General features: G+C 36.3%; 2 protein-coding genes across 7 annotated transcripts; one reads left to right on the top strand and one right to left on the bottom strand.

Annotated features, from left to right (window-relative positions):
* Nucleotides 1-1,630: 1,630 nt before the first annotated feature.
* On the bottom strand, nucleotides 1,631-14,913 carry LOC118269677 (peptidyl-prolyl cis-trans isomerase G). Of its 5 annotated transcripts, none has more exons than XM_050706937.1 (19): nucleotides 14,539-14,913; nucleotides 13,338-13,443; nucleotides 12,889-12,976; nucleotides 11,753-11,782; nucleotides 11,139-11,275; nucleotides 10,491-10,605; nucleotides 9,988-10,164; nucleotides 9,491-9,563; nucleotides 8,816-8,917; nucleotides 8,376-8,451; nucleotides 7,583-7,654; nucleotides 6,861-6,926; nucleotides 5,744-5,876; nucleotides 4,948-5,184; nucleotides 4,207-4,731; nucleotides 3,139-3,232; nucleotides 2,737-2,830; nucleotides 2,120-2,234; nucleotides 1,631-1,821 (listed from the first exon to the last, which is right to left on the bottom strand). In XM_050706937.1, the coding sequence occupies exons 1-19, from the start codon at nucleotides 14,731-14,733 to the stop codon at nucleotides 1,722-1,724; spliced, it is 2,535 nt and encodes an 844-aa protein (XP_050562894.1). In that variant the 5' UTR covers nucleotides 14,734-14,913; the 3' UTR covers nucleotides 1,631-1,721. The 5 variants fall into 5 exon arrangements, with proteins under 5 accessions (XP_050562894.1, XP_050562891.1, XP_050562893.1 ...); XM_050706934.1 differs by having other exon boundaries at nucleotides 7,583-7,669; XM_050706936.1 differs by having other exon boundaries at nucleotides 8,813-8,917.
* Nucleotides 14,914-16,358: 1,445 nt separating this feature from the next.
* On the top strand, nucleotides 16,359-22,039 carry LOC118269636 (heterogeneous nuclear ribonucleoprotein F). Of its 2 annotated transcripts, none has more exons than XM_035584834.2 (8): nucleotides 16,359-16,637; nucleotides 17,679-17,807; nucleotides 18,202-18,369; nucleotides 18,727-18,865; nucleotides 20,571-20,734; nucleotides 21,009-21,121; nucleotides 21,285-21,392; nucleotides 21,600-22,039. In XM_035584834.2, exons 1-8 carry the CDS (start codon nucleotides 16,520-16,522, stop codon nucleotides 21,720-21,722), a joined length of 1,062 nt encoding a protein of 353 aa, XP_035440727.1. In that variant the 5' UTR covers nucleotides 16,359-16,519; the 3' UTR covers nucleotides 21,723-22,039. The 2 variants fall into 2 exon arrangements, with proteins under 2 accessions (XP_035440727.1, XP_035440728.1); XM_035584835.2 differs by having other exon boundaries at nucleotides 20,571-20,728.
* The last annotated feature ends 2,274 nt before the right edge of the window (nucleotides 22,040-24,313 follow it).

Here is a 24,313-nt window from a genome sequence, read left to right on the forward strand (position 1 = left end):
ACACATAATACATGTATAACTGCACTTTAAAGGTAAGCGTCCACAGGCCCGCATCGTACGCATCGCACGCAACGGATTTTAGTTTGTCTTGTATAGAAACTCATACAACTGCGTCTACTGATTCGCATCGTACGGACCGCATCATCAGCAATGCCTTCATGCGATGCGTACTGATGACGTCATACGGAATGCGTACGATGCGTACGATGCGGGTCTGTGGATGCTTACCTTTTGGTGTTATTCAGTTTGAAAGAAGAAAAGAATAATTTTCTAGTGTAATATTGACTGATTAAAAAAATACGTCACACAATTTTTGTTACTATAATAATTTAGTATCTGTATATAATATTGAATAGATCTGCACAATATACATAAATGGTATATCACAAAATATACTCGTGCATATAGCACATAGGTTTTAGTTTTTATAGGCAAGAAGAATAAAGAAAAAATGATCATCCAGGTTAGAAGCTGTACCGTAGGTGAATCACTTAGGGTTGATTTTTCAATAAACAGATAATTTTTGTGTAGAATAAAATTGTCATTTGACAGTTTTTTTTTAATTCGGCTTTGCCCCACACTAGCATTTTCTCCTGTGTCGTGGGTGCGTTTACAAACATACTAGTTCACACACACATAACACTCACACCCGAAACACTATTTTGTGGATCACTCAAAGAGTTGCTCCTTGCGGGAATCGAAGCCTCTACATTTTGCACGGCAGCCGGTTGCCTAGCCACCGCACCAATTGTATGTACAGTTTCTGGTATGGAAAAATTGACAAATATTCAAAATTTAATTCCACCGATAACAATTATCTGGTGATGGAAAAATCAGCCCTTAAACATACAGAATACAGAACATAACAAATGCCCATATTCACCAACCTTCCTTAAATTTTAAGGAACTCCTACGCTCAAAATAGGTGACACTTAACGACATTTTAATTTTCACTAACCTTTAAGTGACATCTAACAGCGCATTAAGGGATTAGTTTATGCTTTCTCATGCTAAGTAACTCATACTAAAAATATGGTTTAAGGGCGATTGGTGAAAACGGCCATAAGACTTAGAAATAACTAAAACAAAGTCAAAACACAATAATAACAAAAGGACTATTGTTTATGAGCACCCTAGAGGGCGCTGATGTAGCTTATAATCCTGTTCGTCTACTAATAATTGTAGCTGTCAAATAGTGAATGTCTTGTCTTATAATGGTTGTTTTAAATTTAATAAATTGTACTGGGAATTATATGCTCTTCGCGGCAGCCAGTTGCTTAACCACTGCGCCAAACATGCAGTTGACATCTGTACCCTTAGTATTAGTTTCTGTAGTATTCTAAGGGCATATTACGAGATTTTTTACGTTTAACGAGTTCGAAATGACACCGCGTTTGATGCTCTGATTGGCCAGCTCCAATGAACTAACCAATCAAAACGCCGAGCAGGATTTCATTTCGATCTCACTAAACGTATAATCAAGTCGTACTAAGCCCTCAGACTACAATAATAAAGTAAACACTATAGAAAGGAAAAAATACACGGTGCTATATAATAATATCTCTTTACTTACATTCCGTATTTGGCCGTCAAAATGCTGATAAAAAAACAAGAGAAAAAGGTCCTAATATCATACCAAAAAGAATGTTTTATTTACGTTTCATAAAGTAAAGTAGTACATTTATAATTAATAGAAAGTCTAGTATATAAGACACGTGTGTTTAGCGCGAGGACGAGGATCGCCTGCGGTCGCGGCGGTCGCGGCGCGGGCTGCGCGAGCGACGCCGGCGCGTGCGACGCTCTGAACTTGAGTGGCGACCCCTGCGAGAAAATGAGGGGTTAAAATTATCGTATGTATGTCGAGTATCTACATAAATTTATTATTGCACTAAATAAGTAATAAATAAGAGAACATTTATTATGATTTATCTTATTAAAAACTAAATTAACACAAGCTACTCCTTATTTATTTATTTTTTTAGTTACGTCAATAGACTTTGAACTTTATTACAAAGGCACTAAAGTTTTAAATTGCCTGACTCTACGGGGTCTGATTATACTTTAATTTATCTCTTTCATAAAACTCAAACTGTAGTTTAATGTGAGTTACCATACTAACCTGGAATTACTCCTTCTCCTGCGATCTCTATCAGAAGAGCGGCGCCTTCTCTTGTCGCCATCAGAGTCTGAGCTGTCCGAGTGAGACGACTCTCGTTTCTTCTTCGCTAGGACCGCTATAATATACATAATAATACTTTTACATAATCACACACATATACATATCATTACTCTCAATAAAAGATCTGCGCACCTAGCGTCACTGACGGACAGACTGACAGACTATTGTTTATTTCTTTCTTCGTTGACGTTTCAAATGCACCTAATATGGTTTAATTGAAATAAATTATTTGACTTTAACTTTGAAAAGCATGAAATTAATTCTGTGAGGGATATTTTAGGGCACTGGTCTCACTTTTGAAGTTTATCCTAAGAGCTATGAAAAAATAAATTACTATCACCTATTATAATCCCCAAAATCTTCTTCGGTAGATCACACAAGTTGAAAATCATCTTATCAATGTTCAACTCTATTACCTTTGTATTAAGGTACAACAATCCTATAAATTTTCAACTCCATTTCCATAGCATTAAGGTTGATTTCAGACTAAAACTTGTCATTCAAAGTGTTAATCTAAAGTGAACTTTAAGACCTAGAAGATAGGGTATATTTCTTACCGGCAGCTTTGTTCTCTCGGTCCCGTTGTCTGGACTTGATCAGCCGGACTATCTCCATCAACTCCTTGCGAGCTTCGTTCCTCTCGTCTTCTTGCTAAATAAACAAAAATAATAATTACGCAACTATACTTTTCAGGCGACTGTGTAAATATTTCGACGTGACACTTTTTTTTTGTTAGTTATAAGTTCCATGTAATAAGGACTGAATTCATGATCATCCTAAGCACAATTCCAGACCCGATACTACTACTGAGAACGCCGTAAATTGGTAAACCAGTAAAATATTGCATGAATTGGAATCGAAAGAAAATCATTCAATCGACTAACTATACAGCGAATCTTTAAAACTAAAGGAATGAGAAAAATAAATAAAGTCCAGTTTCCAACTGCGTGAGTACTTACACCCACCTTTTTCTTCTCCTCGTCGAGGGGGGTGCGCTCCCCACTCTTCTCGCGGGTCTCCGCCGCTGACGGCCTGCGGTCACGGGACTTTGACCTGCAGAAAACGATTTTAAATTAAACCTTATTCTTCTCCTTATAAGTATCTAGCTTTCAAAGAAGAAATACAATAATTTAATAACTATTGAACAAAACTGTTCATTTTGGAATAAGGTATAATGCCCGGTTTACATTATTCCAGTCCAGCGATCCAGTCCAGTACTGGATTGCTTACTGTACTGGATCTGTACGTCTACATTATTCCAGTTATTAAGAAGCCGGTGAAGTATGAACACTACAGTGACAATGATTTCAAGAAGAGATCAGTTTCGAAAATGTTTTCAACGTGCTCAATCACTCTTGCTACAAGAAGTTATTAATGAGGTTGATAAGGAACTAAAAAAAGGAACACAACAATTTGCGGAAGACTGCCCTGGCAAGGGGTCTCAGGTTCGATACCCGGGTCGGGCCAAGTATTACTGCGCTTTTTTCGGGTTTTCGAAAATAATTTAATTATTAGCACGGTGACTGGAAATGTGCCCAGTATATGGCAATAGGCTCACCACCTATATTGTCCTTCTTCTGTGTATAGAGACAAACTTTATAGTTTCGTCTTCAGATAACTTCTTCACCATTGTTAAATCCTTTTTCTTCGCAAAAAAAAGTCCGCAAAAACAACCAACACGTGTGTACTTCGTCAGCACTGGAATGGCACTACATTATTACGTCTACATTATTCCAGTTGCACTGGATTGATCGCACTGGACCGAAAAGTAGACCGCGAATCCAGTTACTGGACTGGAATGCTTACTGGATTCAGTTCATTCCAGTGCCGGTTTACATTTTTCCAGTAAGCAATCCAGTACTGGACTGGATCGCTGGACTGGAATAATGTAAACCGGGCATAAAGTAAATATAAAATTCACCGGAAAGTGTTCATGCAAAATAGCAAAAAATACATGTTTTGTTTTACTGTGTGCTTGTGTAAACAGTATTAAATAAATAATAGGTATCATAAATCATGATTTTTACCTCTCTTTGGCCGGCGAAGGAGTACGCGACCGTCTCCTCTTTTTATCATCATCCCTAGCCTTACTCCTATCGTTATCTCTACTCTTCTCACTCCTCACTCTCTCCTTACTCTTCTCCCGACGCTCAGACCTCTCACTCCTATGGCGATCGGTCCTCCTATGGTCCCTCTGTTCAGAATGTTTACGATCCCTCTCATCCCTCTCACTATGCTTTCTAGTTCTTTCTTCTTTCTCATTCTTCTCTAAATGCCTCCTTCTATCATCTCTTTCCGATATTTTTCTCTCCCTATCTTCTTTTTCCGAATTTTTCCTCGGTCTATCTTCTTTTTCTGGTATTTCTGGTAGCTTCCTAGTTCTTTCTTCTTTATTGTCATGTCTACGACTTCTGTCTTCTTTGTCGTTCTTCTGTTCAGCTTGTTTACGGTCCTTATCTTCTCTGTCAGTCTTACGGTCGCGCTTATCTTCTCTGTCCTTCTCTTTCTCACCTAGACGGGCTTTGATCGCTTCACGACGATCTCCTTCTTTTCTGGAGGGTGGAAGATGATTTGTCAATGAGTTTTATGATAGATTTTTAATAATATAGTTGGCTAGATTTAGTAATGAGAAAAGCTATATTCAAAGAAGAGCTACAATTTATTACGCACTTTTCGTTTCCAATGTTATTTTACAATTTCCAGACCAATGTTATTTCACAATTTCTTAATCGAAATCGAAATACTCAATAAATCTTTAATTAACCTACCTCTGTTGACCCTGATCCTTCTTCTCCCCTCCTCGATTAAACGTACTCCTGAGCAAACTGAAGGGATCGTACCCATCCTTGCTCTTTTCTTCATGGTGGCCCTTGGCTAACCCTTCAGAGACGTTGCCGACTGCTGAAGATAACTTGGAGGCGTATCCTACTGTGGAGGCCAGGCCTTCGCGACGTCGAGTGGACTCTCGACTGTCTCTGGAGTCCCTGCTGAAGGAACCTGCGTCACTGGAAGATGGAGAATGGTTATAGTTTTCTACACACCGTACAGTAGAACGATACAGGTAAATCGAAGGTATGTATGTAGGCTGTATGGACCTAAGATTTAAATGTAATCATTGAAGACTGCGTAGAGCAAACACTTGAACTGTACAGTTTTAACTGAATCGAATCAAGAATAGATAAAACTGTACAGTTAAAACTGCACAGTTAAATTGTAAGGCATGTAGAGTGCATTAGAGGTATGACTTTATAGGGATGTTCAATGATGTAGTGATGAATAGGAATGATACAAACAATTTTAAGTTAAAAAAAGTATAACTAAGGAACAAAAGTACATGAAACTTACTATTCTTTTCGTGGTACGTTTTTGTACCTAAAGAATTCAAAAGTTTCTATAAGAAAAACCCTTTTTCATAGATCATCATACAATACACATTTAGTTTGAAGATTTTATAAGAAAAACAAAAAACATTAAAAAAAAAAAGGAAAGAATAAAACTGCAAACATAAAAGCAACTTTATTTCGTAAACCATAAGAGCTACATTCTCTATTTACTCATACATACCTTTGTTGATCATGTTTAGGGTTGACACCTAACGCTAGGGCCAACATTTCAGCTCTGTTCTCAGGGGTGCGACGCATTTCACGGCGACGATCTACTTTCTCAACTGGTTTGCGTTTGTGAGATGTATCATTATCTATTAAAAGAAAAAAACAAACAGTATAATTAATAAATAAATAAAATATTAAAATCTGTACTAGCATTAGGTATAAATAAAATAAAAACAAAATAATGCAGTCAATATATATTTACTTTTAACACGGGCTGAAAAGAAAAAAGAAAGCATTAACACATTTTAAACATATATAACCCACCACCGAGTCAATACAAATACATACATAAATATTGGCACAAAATAAACATAATTATAAATAATGCCATTAAAACATAAAAAGTACAATATAAGCAAATAAAAGTGCTAGTTTCGGTCGCCTTATCAATATAACAATAATATTATTGACTTGAAACATGCTAAATTAATTGAAAATAACGGTTTACTCGCGTAAATAACTGAGTAAACTGTGCTATATGCGACTGAGTCGTCGTGCGCGATGTCACTGCTCATGTATACGCGTGCGGTTCCACTGAAGCAGAGCAGAGAAGTGCTGTACCACGATTCACTAATAACCAATGATACAATACTACCTACCATCTATTGTAAGCCTACATTAACAAAGTAAATAATATTTGTAGGAGAGGAGTGGAATTGTTTAAAATATCGGGAAAACGGGCTAGATCTCGGTCTAGAGCGCCGAGAAAGGAACGACGCGGGGCGAAGAATTCATGTACGAGACACTAGGCGATATGAATAGGTAAAGCAGCACCGCTCCGATCCAGTGGAAACACAAACCTCTTTTCACAGCTCGACCCCGCTCCGTACCGCTCCATTCCGCTTCAACGGAACCCCAAGAGACCCGCTATGGCTTGAAATTAGTACAGCTTTTCTCAATCATTTCACGCAAGTAAACCGTTATTTTCAATTAATAATAATACATAGAGACACATAAATGAAAAGCTACATACAATATTTCCATTGAAAATGTATATACAGTATAAACCACCGCCATCATTAACTGTCTTTGTAACATATCAAGCATCATGAATACTGTAAAACATTTACCATCGTGTTCTATATCCTCCTCAAAGTCCAAAGCATTGTAATCCACCCTGTCGGTTTGGGAACGATCTGAAAATAATAAAAGTTTTTAGAAATGATTTAAGTACATTATTATTAGTTTAAAACTAATCTACACTATATCAGTAGGCTTCTTAGGACAGCCGAAACAAAACAATGATACACAAGAATATTAATAACATATTTTCATAGAATGAAAGTAATCTTTTATTTACACAAACAAAATTTCAAAACAGTTTCTTTACATCCTATTATATAAAGTTGTTTTTACAATACGTAGCCGTTTCTTTTGTAGACCAATTCACGAGCCGCTTTGGTTGCGCGAAGTCATTGGATGCAAGTGCCAGTGTTGAAGACCCTAATATCTAATGCTATAAAGATCTTGAAAGAAATTCCGTTTATCTGTGCTGTATTATTAACAAATTACATAGAAAATAAAATGTATCATACAACAAAAAAGAAAATTACTTCACCAGACCGCAAAATAGCTAGATTTCCAGTATTAGCCAATAAGCAATTTACAACCTGAGTCTTTGAGAGTCTTCAAGTCTCGAGTGAATAGGTTGGTTCGTAAGCTCCATCGTAGACCGCATCATTGCTTACCATCAGGCGAGAAAGTGACCAAATTCTGTTGCACTCCTGAGAAAAGGCCTCTTCTCACACGAAGAAGGGCAACAGGTCCTAATTACCTGTCACACAATACTAACCCAGTGTAGAATCACACTCGCCCTCCTCCTTCTCGTCGGGATGGTTGTCCGGAGTGGTTCCCTCAGCGTCGCCTAGAAACGGAACCACTTTTCTATGATTTTAGAGAAGTTACGCCTTCAGAGCATAGACAGATTGTGAATATTTGTTCGTCTGTAATTAGTAGTCTACGATTTTATTATACCTTTCGTGAGACATACTAAATTAATTATTATGTTATCGGCTTACTCACGTAACTATTTGACTAACGTGTCAACATCGTCGCGCGCGCCGGTAAGTGCGTGTGGGTACAGGCAGAGGGCGCGATGGGCGCGAAACGCGAGTAGCAGCGCGACAATCGCCACGTCGTGTATCGCGGAATGCTGCTCATGAATATGAGCCTCTAGCATGGCTTGAAACTAGTCGAGTTTCTCGTCAAACAGTTACGTAAGTAAACCGATAACATAATAATTAATTTAGTAGTCTACGATTTCTCTAAAGGATTTACGTCTTGTCTGTCGGTATAGGAAAGACAATGGAAAACATATTGCATCTCTCAGATCTGTTCCGAAAGCGGGTAAACACTGGGTTAATTTAAGTGGCTCACTAAACACTGGGTTAATTTAAGTAGCTCAAGTGCGCTAGGGATTCGTTTAATTACAACATTAGCTTATTAGCTAGCTAGCTTAGCAAGATGGTTATTCTAGATCTGGGTGGAATACGAAATATGGTGTAATTGGAACAAAATACAGTAACTATCAGTGTAATGTTATGTTTAGTATTTCAGACTGTTAAGATGACTTGTTAGAAACTCACGACTATGTATCTTCTCGATTTCTTTCCTCTTGGTGACATCGTGCTGTTCTTTCTCCGACCTCTCTTGCTCAGCTCGCTGGAATGTTTTGAGTCAATGATTATAAGTTTAAAGAGAACTTTATCGTCTACGTAATATGAAAATAATAGTAACTAAACTACTTAAGATTTATTAAAAGCACCTATAAACTTTATAACAGAAAACGTATAATAACTAGTTAACATTTTTGACATTGTGAATCAAGGACCTTTTAAAATTAAATAAATGGTACAGCAACATCGATGACTAGTAATATTTCTATGCTTTCGTTGATATAATTTTATATTTAAGCATTATGTTTCGGTAATAAATTCGAAAATCTAAAACTGACTAATTATTGACAACATCCTCTTTACGTAAACTAAAATTAGAAGTTAAAAAAGTGTAATAATAGACTTACTACCTCAAACTCGGACAGTTTGATGATGCGTCGCTGCGCCTGCCTCCAGTGCGGCGGGGTGACCGACCGCGAGCGGGAGCGGGACCGAGACGGCGTGCGGTAACGCTGTAATTGTACCATCGTAGAATCATTCATGGCCAAAATAAATAAATAAATGGCCAAATACTCAAAAGTCACTCAATTTTGAAACACTCTCAAGAATAGTTCTGTCCCTACAAATTCTTTGTAAAAGACAGAGATAGCACGATATTTAAGTACAGCATTTCAGTATTTGGGCGTCATACTTATATATGAGTACAGTTAGTCACATTATTGGTATGTAGGTAAGAAAATAAAGATTGCCTCAGTACCCTTAGTACGAGTTTGCTTTATGTTAAAACGAGAGCGAGTCCGGCATTCTAATTAGCCGGTACGAAAAAACCAACAACAACAGACAAATATAAAATCTACCACCGGCTTTCCCCGCGTTCCCGTGGGATAAAAAGTGCCTTGTGTGCTATTACATAATCTACACTTATTCCAAATTTCATTTCAATCCCTTTAGCCATTTTGACGTGAAGGAGTAATAAACAAACATACAAACTTTCGCATTCATAATATTAGTAGGATTACAGGTGTATTTTAATACTCAGTTTAGACTGTTTACTTTAAAATCATAATATATTAAATATGACTTACAAACACTCCTCTTCCCTTGATGATCCTCCCGCTGCGCGTGTACGAACGATGCTCCCTCTCGCGATACCTCATCCTACGACACAAAGCATTATTCACTCCTACACTACATAACACATTCATAATATTGACAAAAAAAAACTTTGTCACTGATGTCCTATACATGTTCAAGTGAGATACTATTTATGGTGGGATCGGCTCCCGATTCTACAATTTTCTGACATTAGTAAATAGCATTGAAAAGTATTTGAAGGTAAAGTAAAATGCATAAATTTAAAAAAAAACTACTTATGTAACTTACTTTTGAAATTCATAGAAACTGCGAAATAAAAAACATACTTCAAATTATGCTTCTGTTACTAACACGATTCCATCAAAAAATCTAATTGACAACAGTGAGAATTTAGTTATAAAGAATGTTGATCAATCAAACCCATGAGTTAGTTAATATGTCTAGAATTTCTCTATTTTACCCCGACCGGTCTAATTCTTTACATTACCTCTCTCGATCCTTCCTAGGGTCACTTCGGTCATCCTGATCCCTCCCCCCTCTCATGAGGAACCTGTTAGTTGGCACGTCAGGTATCTCCCGAGGGTCTATCTTGGAGGTAGATACCAGGGGATGGGCAGGAGCCTCCGGTGTCTCTTCCTCATCACCAGATGCACTGGAGTGACGCCTGTTGATGCAATTAATTGTTGTGAGTTCTTACATGTTAATTTGTCATTCTTTTTGTGAAAAGTGGTTTTTGCATTAGAGTTAAATGCATTCCGAACGTACTATATTACGCTATATCTACTATATTAAGGAATAGATAAATAAATATAGAAAAAACAAACCTGAGAAAGCATTAGAATAAAATGGCACCAAAACCAATTCAAACTCAATGTATGTTTAACTGCACGATTGGCGTAGTGACAGAGGGCTCGACTCCGCACTGTGAGGCACCATTAAAACATTCTTAAAGTGTTCAATAATCTCTACTATCTTACTCTCTCTACATACCTCTTCTTTTTCTTCTCCTTCTTGTCTTTCTTCTTCTTCTTATCTTTCTTCTGGGACTGGTCAGAGTCAGCATCACTCTCCTCTTTCTCTTCCTTCTCTTGTTTACGTTTCTTAGCTGTTGAAGAAATTAGTTTTTAAACAATTGGTATGAGAGCAAGACGAAGAAGATGAAATATTATGAATATTTTCATAATATTTCATGAAATTCCGAATGGGTCTATGACAATCAGGTGATCCGTCTGCTCGATGGCTGCTCTATCCCATAAAAAATGCCTTGACCACTAAGCGCTACCAAGCTTCACGTTATTGAGACTTTTTACAGTAATCTCAAGGGGGTCTCTCCAACAAGGGGGTTATTAGGAACCACTCAATCAAAGACGCAGTCTTCTTCTATTGTTCAAATATTCATTCATCAGTCCTTTAGTAAAATATGATCAGTAAATATTGTAAAACTAGCTTCCTCCAGCGGATTCGCCCGCGTTCCCGTGGGATCGGGAAGTACCCTATGTTACTCTAGAACATAATCTACCCCTGTTTCAAAATTCATCCCATTCCATTCAGCCGCTTTGACGTGATTGTGTAACAAACATACACACAAAACACAAACTTTCGTATTTATAATTAGTAGGATTGTACGCAGATACTGACCGCTGACCCTGACGAGCTGTCCGCAGTTGGTGACGGTGACGTCCTGCAGGGGGCGCGCGTTGCGGTCCACGGCCAGCGCCTCCAGCTGGCGCACCAGCGCCGCGCCGCCGATTACCGTTCCGAACACTACGTGCACACTACCGACAAAAGAATAACATTCGTTAATTACATTACTCACGTAAATGTTTATCGAGGGAACTCGACTAGTTTCAAGTCGCTAGGGTCTCATAATCACTCCAGATCAGGTCTATTAAGAAGACCCAGTGCGTCTTACAGGTGCTGAATGTGGCCACCGGAGTGGTTTTAGTGAGGTAAAAACCCACACTCCCTAGTCTTTGATCCCTAAAAAGCTAAGCGCTTTTATAGGTTTGTCCCCGTAATAAAAAAATGGACTCATAATCATAACCGATTTCGGTTTCAGTTGACGGAAACCAGTCAAGTAGATTCGATTTCGTTCTTTAGCAGGTCTCAATATGAATTATAATTACAATAACTATTTTGTTACTGAGTAAATGAAATACTGGAGGTTTCCAACTAGTAATCAAATGTCTTGATGTAATATATTCAATTAGTGATGTAATAATTCTTTAAGTCAATAAGTTAACAATACTCACTTGTCGAGATGCGGCGCCGGCTGTGTGGTTCTACAACACACAGAACACAAACAATGATAGCGGGGGACTGCGCGGGCGCCGCGGCCGCCGGCAGCGACCTCTACACAACGCATACACAACACATTCATAACAATATGGTACACTATACAAGTGGCTTTGTATGAGAGAAACATTGTGTATTAGTTGCTTGATTCATACATTACACGTAGAAAATATCTAAATATAAAACTGTACATGCTGAGCCGAGTACAAAAGTTTTAAAGAACCCAAAGCAGAAATTGGGAACTTTTTTTATTTTTTGTATTCAACCAATACAGTCAAGGAAGCTGTAAGAATAAGAAAATACTGAGGGCAATTAAGGTAAAGTATGAAACCTATTTCTTAATTCTAAGGAAACTAGAAACTTATCATCCAAATTAGACTATCATGGCTTAGTTATATGATTCAAAATAAAATTAAATCTATATTCATTGAAAAACAGATATGTACATTTAATTCCAATCATGTAGTTGAAAATTGCTGAAATAAGAGGTAATTTTCTGTATCTTTTATTAAAGTATTTTTTTCAATAACAGTAAACATGCTGTGTCCAATTGCAACACACTTGACTTATTTAACAAGAATAATATTTGTACCTAAGAAATATTTTTTTAAAGCAAGAATTGAAATCTTCATTTGGAATGAAGAATTTGGTTAGACTTTACGTTTTGAAAAGAATATATGCAATCTTGGAAAATTCAATATCGAAATCTTATTGTTACCACAACATTATCAAGTTTAAATTTAGGCCAAGAACAATGTTTTTTTTAAAATAATCCATTACTGTAGGTCTTTATCACGTCAATTCCACTATCTATCTGCCTCTATCTCACTCTACATAATATTTAGTTCTCTCAAAAGGATAGAAATTTTAGAGGTTTTTGGCCAGATAATTAACATTTTATTTATTTACAAACATTTCATATGTTGGCCCAAGTATAGGAAAGAATATGACTATAAACTAATTATTCTTATACCTATTCAGTATTACAGTTATTTGTCAAACTTTAGATGTTTTTGATCAATTAGTGAGACACCATTACCTGTCTCCTGTCTAGTTAAAATCGGATTTCTTACCAATCTCCCGTGTAACTTACATAAAGAACTGTGAACCGTTTGTGTCTTTGCCCCTGTTTGCCATAGACAGCAAGTATGGCCGGTCATGTTTCAATTCAAAGGTTTCATCTGAAAAATTAAGTTTCATTATCATATTTTTACTGACTTCTTCATATATAATTTTACTATATATTATCATTATAACATGCCTCCTAATACTGTAGTAGCTAGAGGTCATTATCATATCAATTAATTAAAAACTTAGAACTAGATTTTTTTTAATATTGCCCTACAATAATATTTTCTCCTGTGTTGTGGGTGTGTTTACAAACACAGTTATTTGTTTTAATTTATCGACTTTTCTACTACACTTCGTATGTCAGCCTATAAACATACCATGTGCACATGACATCATGATCATGACACCCAGTCCCAAAACAATTTGTGGATCATTCAAAGAGTAGGTCCTAGGTATTATATATGTCCTTACCTTCAAATGTACCACCATAAATGGATTCCCCACCAGTTCCATTGGCATTGGTGAAGTCTCCTCCTTGGATCATGAAGTCCTTCACCACTCTATGGAACACCATGCCCTGAAAAATAAAACAATGGTACACAAATTGTACTGAGTAGGTACAGAAACAATAAGTTGCAAGTTACTTTTAAGCCACTAGGTATAGGCATCAGGTACCTATGTATTTGCTAGGTAATATGTGAGACTAATGTATCCTTGAGTTTTTCTTTTTCATATAGACTCATATGCAGTATTTATGGACAATACTAAAGCGAACTTTGTTTCCATCAATGATTTTCCCAGTTTTCCTGCTTTTCTCTTGAAAATTTCCTGAATTTTCTTTGCTATAAATCTCACTGAGCTTGAGTCCTTTCCTACAGATGGAAAACTGTGGAAATTGGTTCGTGCATTCTAGACTTACAGCTTCCAGAAGGAAAACCCAACTTACTTATTTCTATATTATAGATTATAGATAATTCCTGTCACTTGTATAACTGCTTGATGAGGATCTTAACTAGTTTACACTTTAGCATGGCTTGAAACGAGTTGAGTTCCTTGTCAAACAGTTATGTGAGTAATACAATAATCATTTAATAAATAATAATAAATTTACTATGTCTCAATATCAATATAATATAATATAAACACGATAAGATGTTGTTCAATAATTCTTATTCAATTTCACAGTTGATTTTCTGAAAAGATTCAGTAAGAAAGGGGACATTCAAAGCTCTGCACAGACTTGCACTGATAGAAACAATAAGAACAGGTTTGTATTCAACAAGTTGGTGATACTTAGGCTGTTTTAATAAAATAAAATCATGAACCAGTTGCTAATTAAATTTCATATTTGTTTTTAGAAACAAAATTCCTGGCATATATATGAAAATAGGTAAAGGGAAAGATATAGATGTTATCCTAAACCTAACATGTGGACCTGGGTCCACATCAGTCATATACTGAATACTTTAGGAAACATTGGAATTAAGTACAATAGATACTCATTTCTAATTTTAACCTTATTGATGCAAATGTCGCTAAATTAGGTCATGTTACGATCAATAATGAAATTTAGAAGTTAATTAGGTCAATAGAAATGCTAATGAAACCTAAATCAATAACCCTAGATCTTTCGAGCCCTGAAAATAAATAAATCCTTCTTTGACCAACCAACCTTATACGTCAACGGCTTTCCCGTGTTCTTCCCCACACCCATATCTCCGGCACATAATGCTCGGAAGTTTTCAGCAGTCTTCGGAGCAATATCATTGAATAACTCAAAAACTAAACGGCCGGATGGCAAGCCCCCTATCGAAATATCCATGAACACGCGAGACCGAACCGCTTTTTCATCACCTTCCACCGTCATTTTAACACCTTTAATTACACACGCGCACAGTAATCTAAACACAGAATAATGATTTAGGTTAAATTGTGTCTACAGACACGGAAATGCATTAACTATGTCAGTTTTTTGCAATTTTCCCGATATCCCAACGATACCAATCAACCATTCGATTCGACGACAGCGACAGAACCAGTGTTACCAGCTAATGCCAGTCAAAAACTACAAAGTTATAAAAAAATACTTTTTAACCGACTTCCCAAAAAGGAGGAGATTCTCAATTCATCTTTTGTATACTTGTTACACAATTACTTCATCGTTTATTGACAGATTTTGAAGTTTTGTTTTTATTTGAAAGGTTTTGCACTCGAGGTGGTCCCATTTCAGGATCTAATGATGGGATCCCAGGGAAATGGAGGAGAACTTTTATAAATTATTGCCGAAACTAATGCGTTTGTTATTGACTATTGTAAATAACTACAATTAGATGAAGGTGTAGAGTCGATCTGATGATGGAGCCGAGAGATAGTTGAGGCAACTCCTCGGGGATTTACAACAATGACCCCGTGTTTGGGCTTGACTTATTTGTATTTTTTTTTTAGTGTTGATAAGTTTTGTTAGGCAGTTGTCCCACCAACGGCGAGTGAACGACTAACTATCGGCTATTTTCTCGCTCAAGAAACGTACAATAGATATACTTTCCGTGTAAACAAAAGAGATGCATATACAAATAGTTGATAGCTGACTGTTCACACTACCGGCGAGTGCTCGCTTCACTAGTTTGTCAAGTTGACAAGAGCTATGAAAGATAACACTCGCTCGGCGACACTCGCCAAGCGATTAAAACAAACGCCGAGCGAGCAACCAGTGGTCATTTCTCTACAGTGCGTATCGTAGTGCGAGTAATCGCCCGCCTCACTCGCACACTCGCTTATAGCCGAGCTACACAAATATCAGAACTACACACTCGCTCGCCACGTCTCGCTTAACTCGTTTCTAGTTCTAGCTCTACTCGTTACTCGTTCATCGTTGCCGGTGGGACAACTGCCTTATGAATCCGCTTTCTGCCAGAACGGCGAAACCAAGATGTGGCCGAAGGACATATTAGGTGAATAGGTTGCTAATGGGCAGACGTGCTCCATCGTAGGCCACATCATCACTTACCATCAGGTGAGATAGCGGCCAAACGTCGTCCCATTTAACAATAAAAAAAAAAAAAAAAAAGGTAGTATTGATGAGAACTTACACTTAGATGGAGTGTGATCATGATTAGGTGTCTCATCATTAAGTGGTAGACAGTTTAGAGAACTCTTCAACGGTTAACAGTAAGTAAAGTACCTTGTGTTTGGGCTTCATTAATTTGTATTTGTGTCATTAAGGGCCTTATGATGAAGTAGTATAATATCTGAGGAAACTCCAAGAAACCTTGTGTTTGATCTTTAATAATTTGTATTAATGAGGACTTTAGTAAATAACAGATAAAAAAAAACAACTAAAAAAAACTGTTATTACTAATAATTCCATGTATTATTAGTTTATTTTTGTTTCTTCTTAGTTATGTTTTTCAAGTCGGTTTTGTTTTATTTAAAGAGTTTGGTTAGGTAGTTATTTTAACGCTAACTGGCATGTTTGAGGCAACACCAGATTAAACATCGTTAAAAAAATTAATGGCCGACTATCGAAGCGGGTGATCGACGCGCATTTCGTAAAAACAATTTAGCATTCAGTTTTACTTCGACAAGATTTAATTTTGATATTTTTAAACAGTTTGTGTTCTTTATAGTTTGGTGTGGTATTTTTATTAGAAACAATGTTGGGTTCTGGGGATAGCAGCTACATCATAAAGTTGCGCGGCTTGCCTTTCTCCACCACCGTAGAAGATGTCCTCGATTTTCTCCGGGGCGTCAACGTGTGTAATGGCAAAGAAGGTAAGCAAACACTTGAAAAGAATGATAAAAGAACAACATTTAACAATGCTGTAGTATCTTTAATATTTCAAATGGTACAAAATTACTGTTTAGATTCGAATTTCGTCACTGCCTTGCCATTTTGACCTTTGCCAAAATATACCGGTTATCTGTCTGCATAGCGGTTAAATACAATTTTTATTTAAATTCTGTAACACAGTTCTAATCCGCACTCAGAATTCATGAGCGTTCTTTGTAATGAATGTAGAAAATGTCGAAAATTTTGAATCTAACAATACAAGTTTGAGTAGTGTTTTTTTTTTTACTCTCTGTGTTAGGCTTGAATGCGTTCTGCGCTGTTTATGTAATTGTCTGTTCCATATTTAAACGTATTTTCATTGAACGTAGGAAGGGTCGCGCGGTCATTTCGTCCGGCGCCCACGCTTTTGCAGTTTCAATATTAAACATGACTTGTCTAAAACAACGTACACATATCTTCAAAACTTTACAGTGCTTTATTGTAGTACCATCTGTTATCATAAAACAGTATAATAGTTGCTCTTTGAAACTATTCATTAGTCACCAGCCCCTTTTAAGGATACCTACTGATCCACTATTGCATTTGTTAGCCAATACTCCTTACCATAAACAGTATGCAACATCAAATGGCAAAGACAGTGTTTTTAAATAAGATCAGATGCATTAATATTTATTTTAGGTTGGTTTCTGTCTACCCGCAATACAAATATTGAGAGTTTATGTACAAATCAATTAAATTGGAAGCAAGCTTTAATTGCAGCTTAATTAATAGAAATTAATGTTACTTAAATATTCTGTAATCATCAAATTTTTGACTGCACGGTTGGTGCGGTGGTTGGGCAATTAGCGGGTTCGATTCCCGCACGGAGCAACTCTGTGTGATCCACAAATTGTTGTTTCGGGTCTGGGTGTCATGTGTATGTGAACTTGTATGTTTGTAAACTCACCCACGACACAGGAGAAAATCAAGGTGGGGCAATGTATAATAAAAAAAATAAAATAAAACACTATTTTTCACTTCAGGTGTGCACTTGACCGAGGTGCGCCCGGGTCGTCCATCGGGAGAATGTTTCGTGGAAGTAGAGAGCCAGCAGGATGTGGAGGAGGCTCTCAAGAAAGATAAAGATAACATGGGCAAAAGATACATTGAGAGTAAGTTTCAAAATCACTATTCTTGTTACTAAATAATATTGAAAACTGATTAGATTGTCAGTGTCATACTAAATATATTTTGAGGTAAAAGAATACAAAACTATAATATATTTTTAATTTTCCTTCTATTACTTTTAGTAAAATTTTATACAATAATTGGCTATAAATTTTTATTTCGCGTTAAATTTAAATAACAGGAAAATGCTAATGATGACTAAATACATGTCGTGAATAGCTGGCTTGTTTCACAATGATAGTAATATATAAAAATTGTGGGTCAAAGCAGATAAAATTTAGTACCTAATTAAATTAAAAGTGCAACAATTATGTTTTATAATTTATTTTGTTGCTGTTGAGAGTTTACACCATTAAAGTCATTCTTGTTTACTTTCAGTCTTTTCTACTGACCGCCAAGACATGGAATGGGCTATAAATGCCATGCGTCAATCCGAGAATGGTGGCTTTGACGGTATACCCAATGTATCTGATGATATGGGTATCGTCAAGCTGCGAGGCTTGCCTTTTGGCTGCAACAAGGAAGAAATCATCCAGTTCTTTGACGGTAAGATCTATTTACAAATAAAACTTCATTAGAACTCTTTGTGGGGTCATTTTATTAGGTATTGTTTTGGTAGCTGTGCTGCGGGTAAATTGTTAGAAAGATTACAATAGAAAACTGTTAACAGAAATGCTTATCTTAATTGAACATAAAACTACACTAACATGTAGTAGCATGCCAGGAAAAAATCACGATAGCAAAGTGAAACAATAACTACAGTACTTCAGTTGTACTCTACGAGACGTTAAAGCGTAAATTGGATGAGATTAACCCTGCATGCGAGTCATACATTACCCCCAGCCAGCTACCTTTACCCCAAGGCATATAACCTGATCTTTATTTGCACGTCGGATGGGGCAGGGCTGACGGTCGCCACGGATGGGGTCCACTTGCTCTCCGACGTCACGGGGCGGGCCTCAGGAGAGGCGTTCGTACACTTCGTAGACAAGGAGAGCGCACAAGAGGCTCTCAACAGGGACAGGGAGAAAATAGGACACAGGTGGGGGGCAAAGTTATTTACAATGTGCCCACGGTTTGAGATGAAGCTGTGGTGGGAACTTAGGGCAATTAGTTACGCATTGTACACTATCTGCTATGTTGGATAAAAATGTATTATTACTGAAATCAATGCTAAAATTAATCAGGAAAATTCATCCATTTTTGTACTGTGTAGCAAAACATTTAACAGGATGTTTTGAGTGATTATGTCAGATTGTTGATATTTTAGTCACGAGTTTTCATTGTTTCGTAATTTTAAATCAAAAGTTCCCTCATACCTTATAATGGAAAGACAAACTAAAGAGTATGTTGTACAATTTCCATATGTGTAGGTTTCAATTGTAGGTGCCCTACTTGCCCATCACAGCAAGACAAACCCTGATGGCAATATTATATTTGGTGTAGTGGGTTAAGTAAGGGGCCTCCTATGTTATTGGTCTACTTATATGGTTTTCTACTTTTGGTGAATGAAATGAATTATTTGGTGATATTTTAATGGAATTTGAGAATGGTTGAAATCATATTGGCCAGTAACAGAATGGTGGGCGTAATAGTTGAATTATGGGATTTTGTGTAATGGAAAAATGTATATTACAAAAAGCAATTTACAATTTGACACTTTCTTAATGCTACCTTTGTTCAGCACTTTTCTGTTTAATGTCCATCTGGCAGTTGTCGTCATGAAACAAAACTAACGACGAATAACTGCTGTTGTTTTGGGCGAAGATTATTTTGATTTTATTTTTTGTTGTGTTATTGTTTTACTGAAATGGCTTAAACATAAAAGTGTTACATGGGGCTAGTTCCCTTAGATACGGTATTGTGTAATTCTGCAATGCCGTATGTTAACGGCTGGTCCCCAAAAGGTGGCATTCAGGAGTGGTATTAGTGATTGGTTGTTGAGTTGTCAGAGGTTGGGAGAGCGCGGGGCGAGGGGAGCGGGGCGCGGGGCGAAGAGACGAAGCGGGCAAGATGGACTGCGGGATCGACATAATAATATTTAATTAAAACGTGGTATTTGTTAGTATAAGGGTTTTCAGGTTATATGTATTTCTCAAAGGAAAAATAGCTTCAAAAATGCAAACAATTTATATATGTTTCAGCAGAGATGGTGTACATATTTATTGTAATGTGATCATTATAATTATGTAGTTATATTTTGAGACACTATGTAACTATGTATGTACTGTATATTTTATTTATAAAGCAAGCATGGAGAGTGCGAAAATGGGGAGGGTACTATTACAACATTTATTTTGCAAAATTAGTTGAGTTGTGATAAGCCAGGGACTCATAAAATAAAATTTTAGGAAGCTTTAGCCTGATAAAAACATAATAAAATATGATTCTGCCTTTACAAACATGTGTCAAATATATTCCTAATCAGCTATTGCTTCATTGGATTGCGGTTTTCTATTTTATAACTGAACAAAACAAATATTATGAAATACTTAATTGCTACTTGAGCAAAACAACATTGAATCATTAAAATGTAATAAACACAAGAATTTTAGCAATTATTACTCATATACGATAGTTCTTAATTAATATCCAATACACACAAATTACAAGCTAATATTAATTACACTACACTATAAACAAACTTACAGCTTCCTAACTTCCGTAACAAAAAACATAAAACCGGTAGAGACGGCCAAGTTACAAAAATAATGACAACAATTTTACCATTTGTTTTTCCCCAACAGGTACATAGAAGTATTCCTGAGTTCCGCAGACGAGGTTCGTGCGTACACTGCTCGTATTGAGAGTGGGTTCCGTTCTTCAAGAGGGTACAGACCGACCCCGTACGACAGGAACGACAGATTCTCTGGAAGATTCGGCAGTAGGGGCCGAGGTTCATTTGGTAGGGGTGAGTTTGTCTCGGTGGTGGTTATCGCTTGTAGTCTGCTGTTTAAAGGGTTAAAAGCAGTTTGCATGGAACTGCTTGTTATTGATTAATGCATGTTCTTCTATCATAATCAATGTTAGTTATTCAAAGAATGATATCTTTAGACATGTTAATGATACTATCAAGAACTTTTCCACTAGTTTGCGTTGATTACATTGCCATAGGTACTTTTTCATTGCACAAACTATTATAAACAGTTAATTTATATTGTTATTATAATGAATATTGTCAACAGGCGGTGGCTACGGCGGCGGCGGCCGTGGCGGGTTCCGTCGTGCTGGCAGTGGATGTCACTGCGTACACATGCGCGGCCTGCCCTTCAAGGCTACTCCACAAGATATCGCTTATGTAAGTATTTTATTACTATCATACATTATTTTAATGATCACATAAACTATTCCTTAGTAACGATTTTGTTCAGAAAACAGTGCTAAGGACTGGGTTAAGTAACCATTATGACTCCAAATAGTCTTTTACCCATTAATAAATTATATTAATTTTTATATTGCAGTTCTTCAAGCCGATCCGTCCCATGAACATCAACATTCTGTATGATAACAGTGGTCGGCCCTCAGGCGAGGCTGATGTGGAGTTCGAATGTCATGAGGATGCCATGAGGGTATGTACACATGTATACAATATTCATAATGACTGTGGTTATCACATAGTTTTATTTCGAATTCATCATAACAGCTACAAGACATGTATAGACATATGGAATGATGTCTTCCATACTTCCATTACATAGTAACTCATGTCTGAATAGAGGACATGACTACACTTTTCGAGGTATGGAGTAATAAACTATTCCTTTATCGTTCCCCAGGCAATGAGACGCGACAAGAACAACATGGATCACCGCTACGTCGAGCTGTTCCTGAACTCCTCGCCCAGCGGCGCTGGCGGCGGCGGCTTCAAACCGAACAGGAGCTTCAGGAACAACTACTGAACGTACGCGGGCGACGGTAAGCGGGTAGCTGGGGAAATGCTGCACTACACCGACATTAGTCACTGGTTCACCACACATAGTTAAACAGGTTAAAGTTAATTTGATGGTTCTATAGTGGCTTCAATATGTCAATTAGTTAACGTTGTTTGTGATTTAAAATAATTTTTCGTGTTGTGTTAAATCCAGTCCAACTTAATGATGCTACTACCACAAAACTGGTTAGGAAACAAAAAGAAAATCTTTAATTTCGGAACTTATAATGAAAAGTTGGGATAGATAGTGCGCCTCGCTTGGCTCGACTTGGCGAGAGCGCTACCGTGCTCAAATGATCAATCACGCAACCGTGATTCGTTTCGAAATACTTTCTTAAACATAATATGTACTATCATTCAAAGAAATTATAAGACATTCCAACAAGTTGAGCTGGAACATGCAATACGAAAGTTTAATGATCAAAGAATTTTAACTACACATCTGAAAACAATGAGTTATTGCACAAAATCGTGTTACATGTAAAGTAAATATTGCAAAAATGTCCAATATCAATTCATTCAAGCTAAATGTATCCTTATTGTCTTGTCTAGTAGGTATAAATTACAATGTGCCAAGTTGTTAGTATTTTTAAAGATTTTTTCTCAGCTTAGTGGTGAACCATTTCGTGTATGAACCAGTTACTACCAGTGCTTGTATTGAACACCAATTCAATGTATTTTATATATGTTCTAATATATAATGTTGTTTATGTACTGGTTCAAATATTGTCAGCATTTTGTCAATTATACCTTGACTGCCTTGATTTTGTTGTTCAATTAAATTGTCTGTCATTTCACAAGTACATTTTTTTTTGTTAGAATTAATATTGTAAATTTTGTATTTTGGCGCTTAAGTTCTAACCATGAAGGTCGAAATTTGCACCAATTTTAAAAGAATAAAATTTCTATGCTTTGTGTTCAATCGCCTCCAAATATTATTTATTTTTGACTTTCGTGTTAGAACTTAAGCGCGGATTTGCGATTTAAATCTACTGATATCACTCAATGATTTGAAATTAATATTATTTACTTTTAACGGTTTTGACGTGTAGCGTATAAGGTTAGTAACTTTCGCTGTTAACCAATTTTCAGTTCAAAAATGAGCGAATAAGATTGGAAATGGATTAACAGCGGAAATTGCTTAGCATTAAAAATGTAAAGGTTTTAACACCATAATGATTTTGTCGTGTCCTGTCCTTTACAAATTACCCATATAGTTGTAAAAGTCGATGTAACACCAATAATACCCTAATATTTCAAATTTTATATATTTAAAATGTTATGAAAATTCTAGATATACCTCAATGCCGTGGATTCAGTGTGTATGTGTCTTAAATTATATTATTTCCCTTTTAATCGTGTAATTGAACGATAGCAATAATTTTTTAATATGTGGTACTGTTTCCATGGTGTAAAGCAATAGTCGATTATATATTATTCATATATTTACTTGATTTTTTGATGGGAATCTACGCCATATTGGTGAAAAAGAAAGACAATTTGAATATTGTATGTAGCTTTTGTTTCAGATGGGATATTAATAATAATTAGATAGATTTAGATATTTCGTCTATTGTGAGGTTTTCCCTACAAATAAAAATGCAAAACTTAAGTAAGCAAGGCTTCTATTGTCCACAAAACAATAACTCCAATAATGTATTATTATGTACTTAATTAAATATATTTTAATAATAGTGTAGCATCAACAACGAACATGGAAAGCCTCACAAGAGATCCAGTATAAGGCTGAGAGTGTATAGACGATTAGTCGGTACAAAAATAATAGACAAAAACAGTCGTTTTTAGCTGCAATTAGATACCAATTTATTGTTTAAAAGATGAGTTATGTGCTGAAAGTGTGTTAATATAAAAGGACCGAGTAATCGTCGAAGCTTGGCTATGGGCTTGGATTTATATGTCCCTGTATTGAAATGGCTATCTTTGATAGGAGTCCCTAATCATGCCAGCTCATATATATTCAAGCCCAATAAAACGTCTATGTACCAAGTAATTGAGTAAATTCAAAGATTATTTTTATTAGCAATATTTCTAAAGTGTTTACGTATAATAAACCTTATTGCTAGACAATACTAAGTCTATATTTCCAAAAAAGTTTAGGAGTGTTCCTAGTCTCTTTTTAAATCATATGTATCGTCCGTTTATATACCTTTTATATACAAGGCAAGGTACATAGATGTTTGCCTCTACATAATTAAATAAATAAATAGTTATTATAGTACCCTTTAATGTGTTGGAGTGAATTGGGTCCAAAGTTATTTTTGTACCACTACAGGTGAATGCTATAGAGAATTATTCAATGTTTATACCCGCACAAACATGCAAGAGAAAATGGACACTGCGGCTATAATTATAAAGTTTAAAGTACATAGTGTTTTTGTGGTAATGGATTGTTCAGTGGTCAGTTATTTGTCATTAATACGGGAAGAGATAATATAGGTTGATTCGAGACTTTACAACTTTCCCAATATTAAATTGATACTACTATGCGTTTGAAATACATGTAGTTCAATATTAAATGTGAAAAAATATCTTAATATT

Source organism: Spodoptera frugiperda, chromosome 30 (genome assembly GCF_023101765.2).
Source record: "Spodoptera frugiperda isolate SF20-4 chromosome 30, AGI-APGP_CSIRO_Sfru_2.0, whole genome shotgun sequence".
Classification (NCBI taxonomy): Eukaryota; Metazoa; Arthropoda; class Insecta; order Lepidoptera; family Noctuidae; genus Spodoptera; species Spodoptera frugiperda.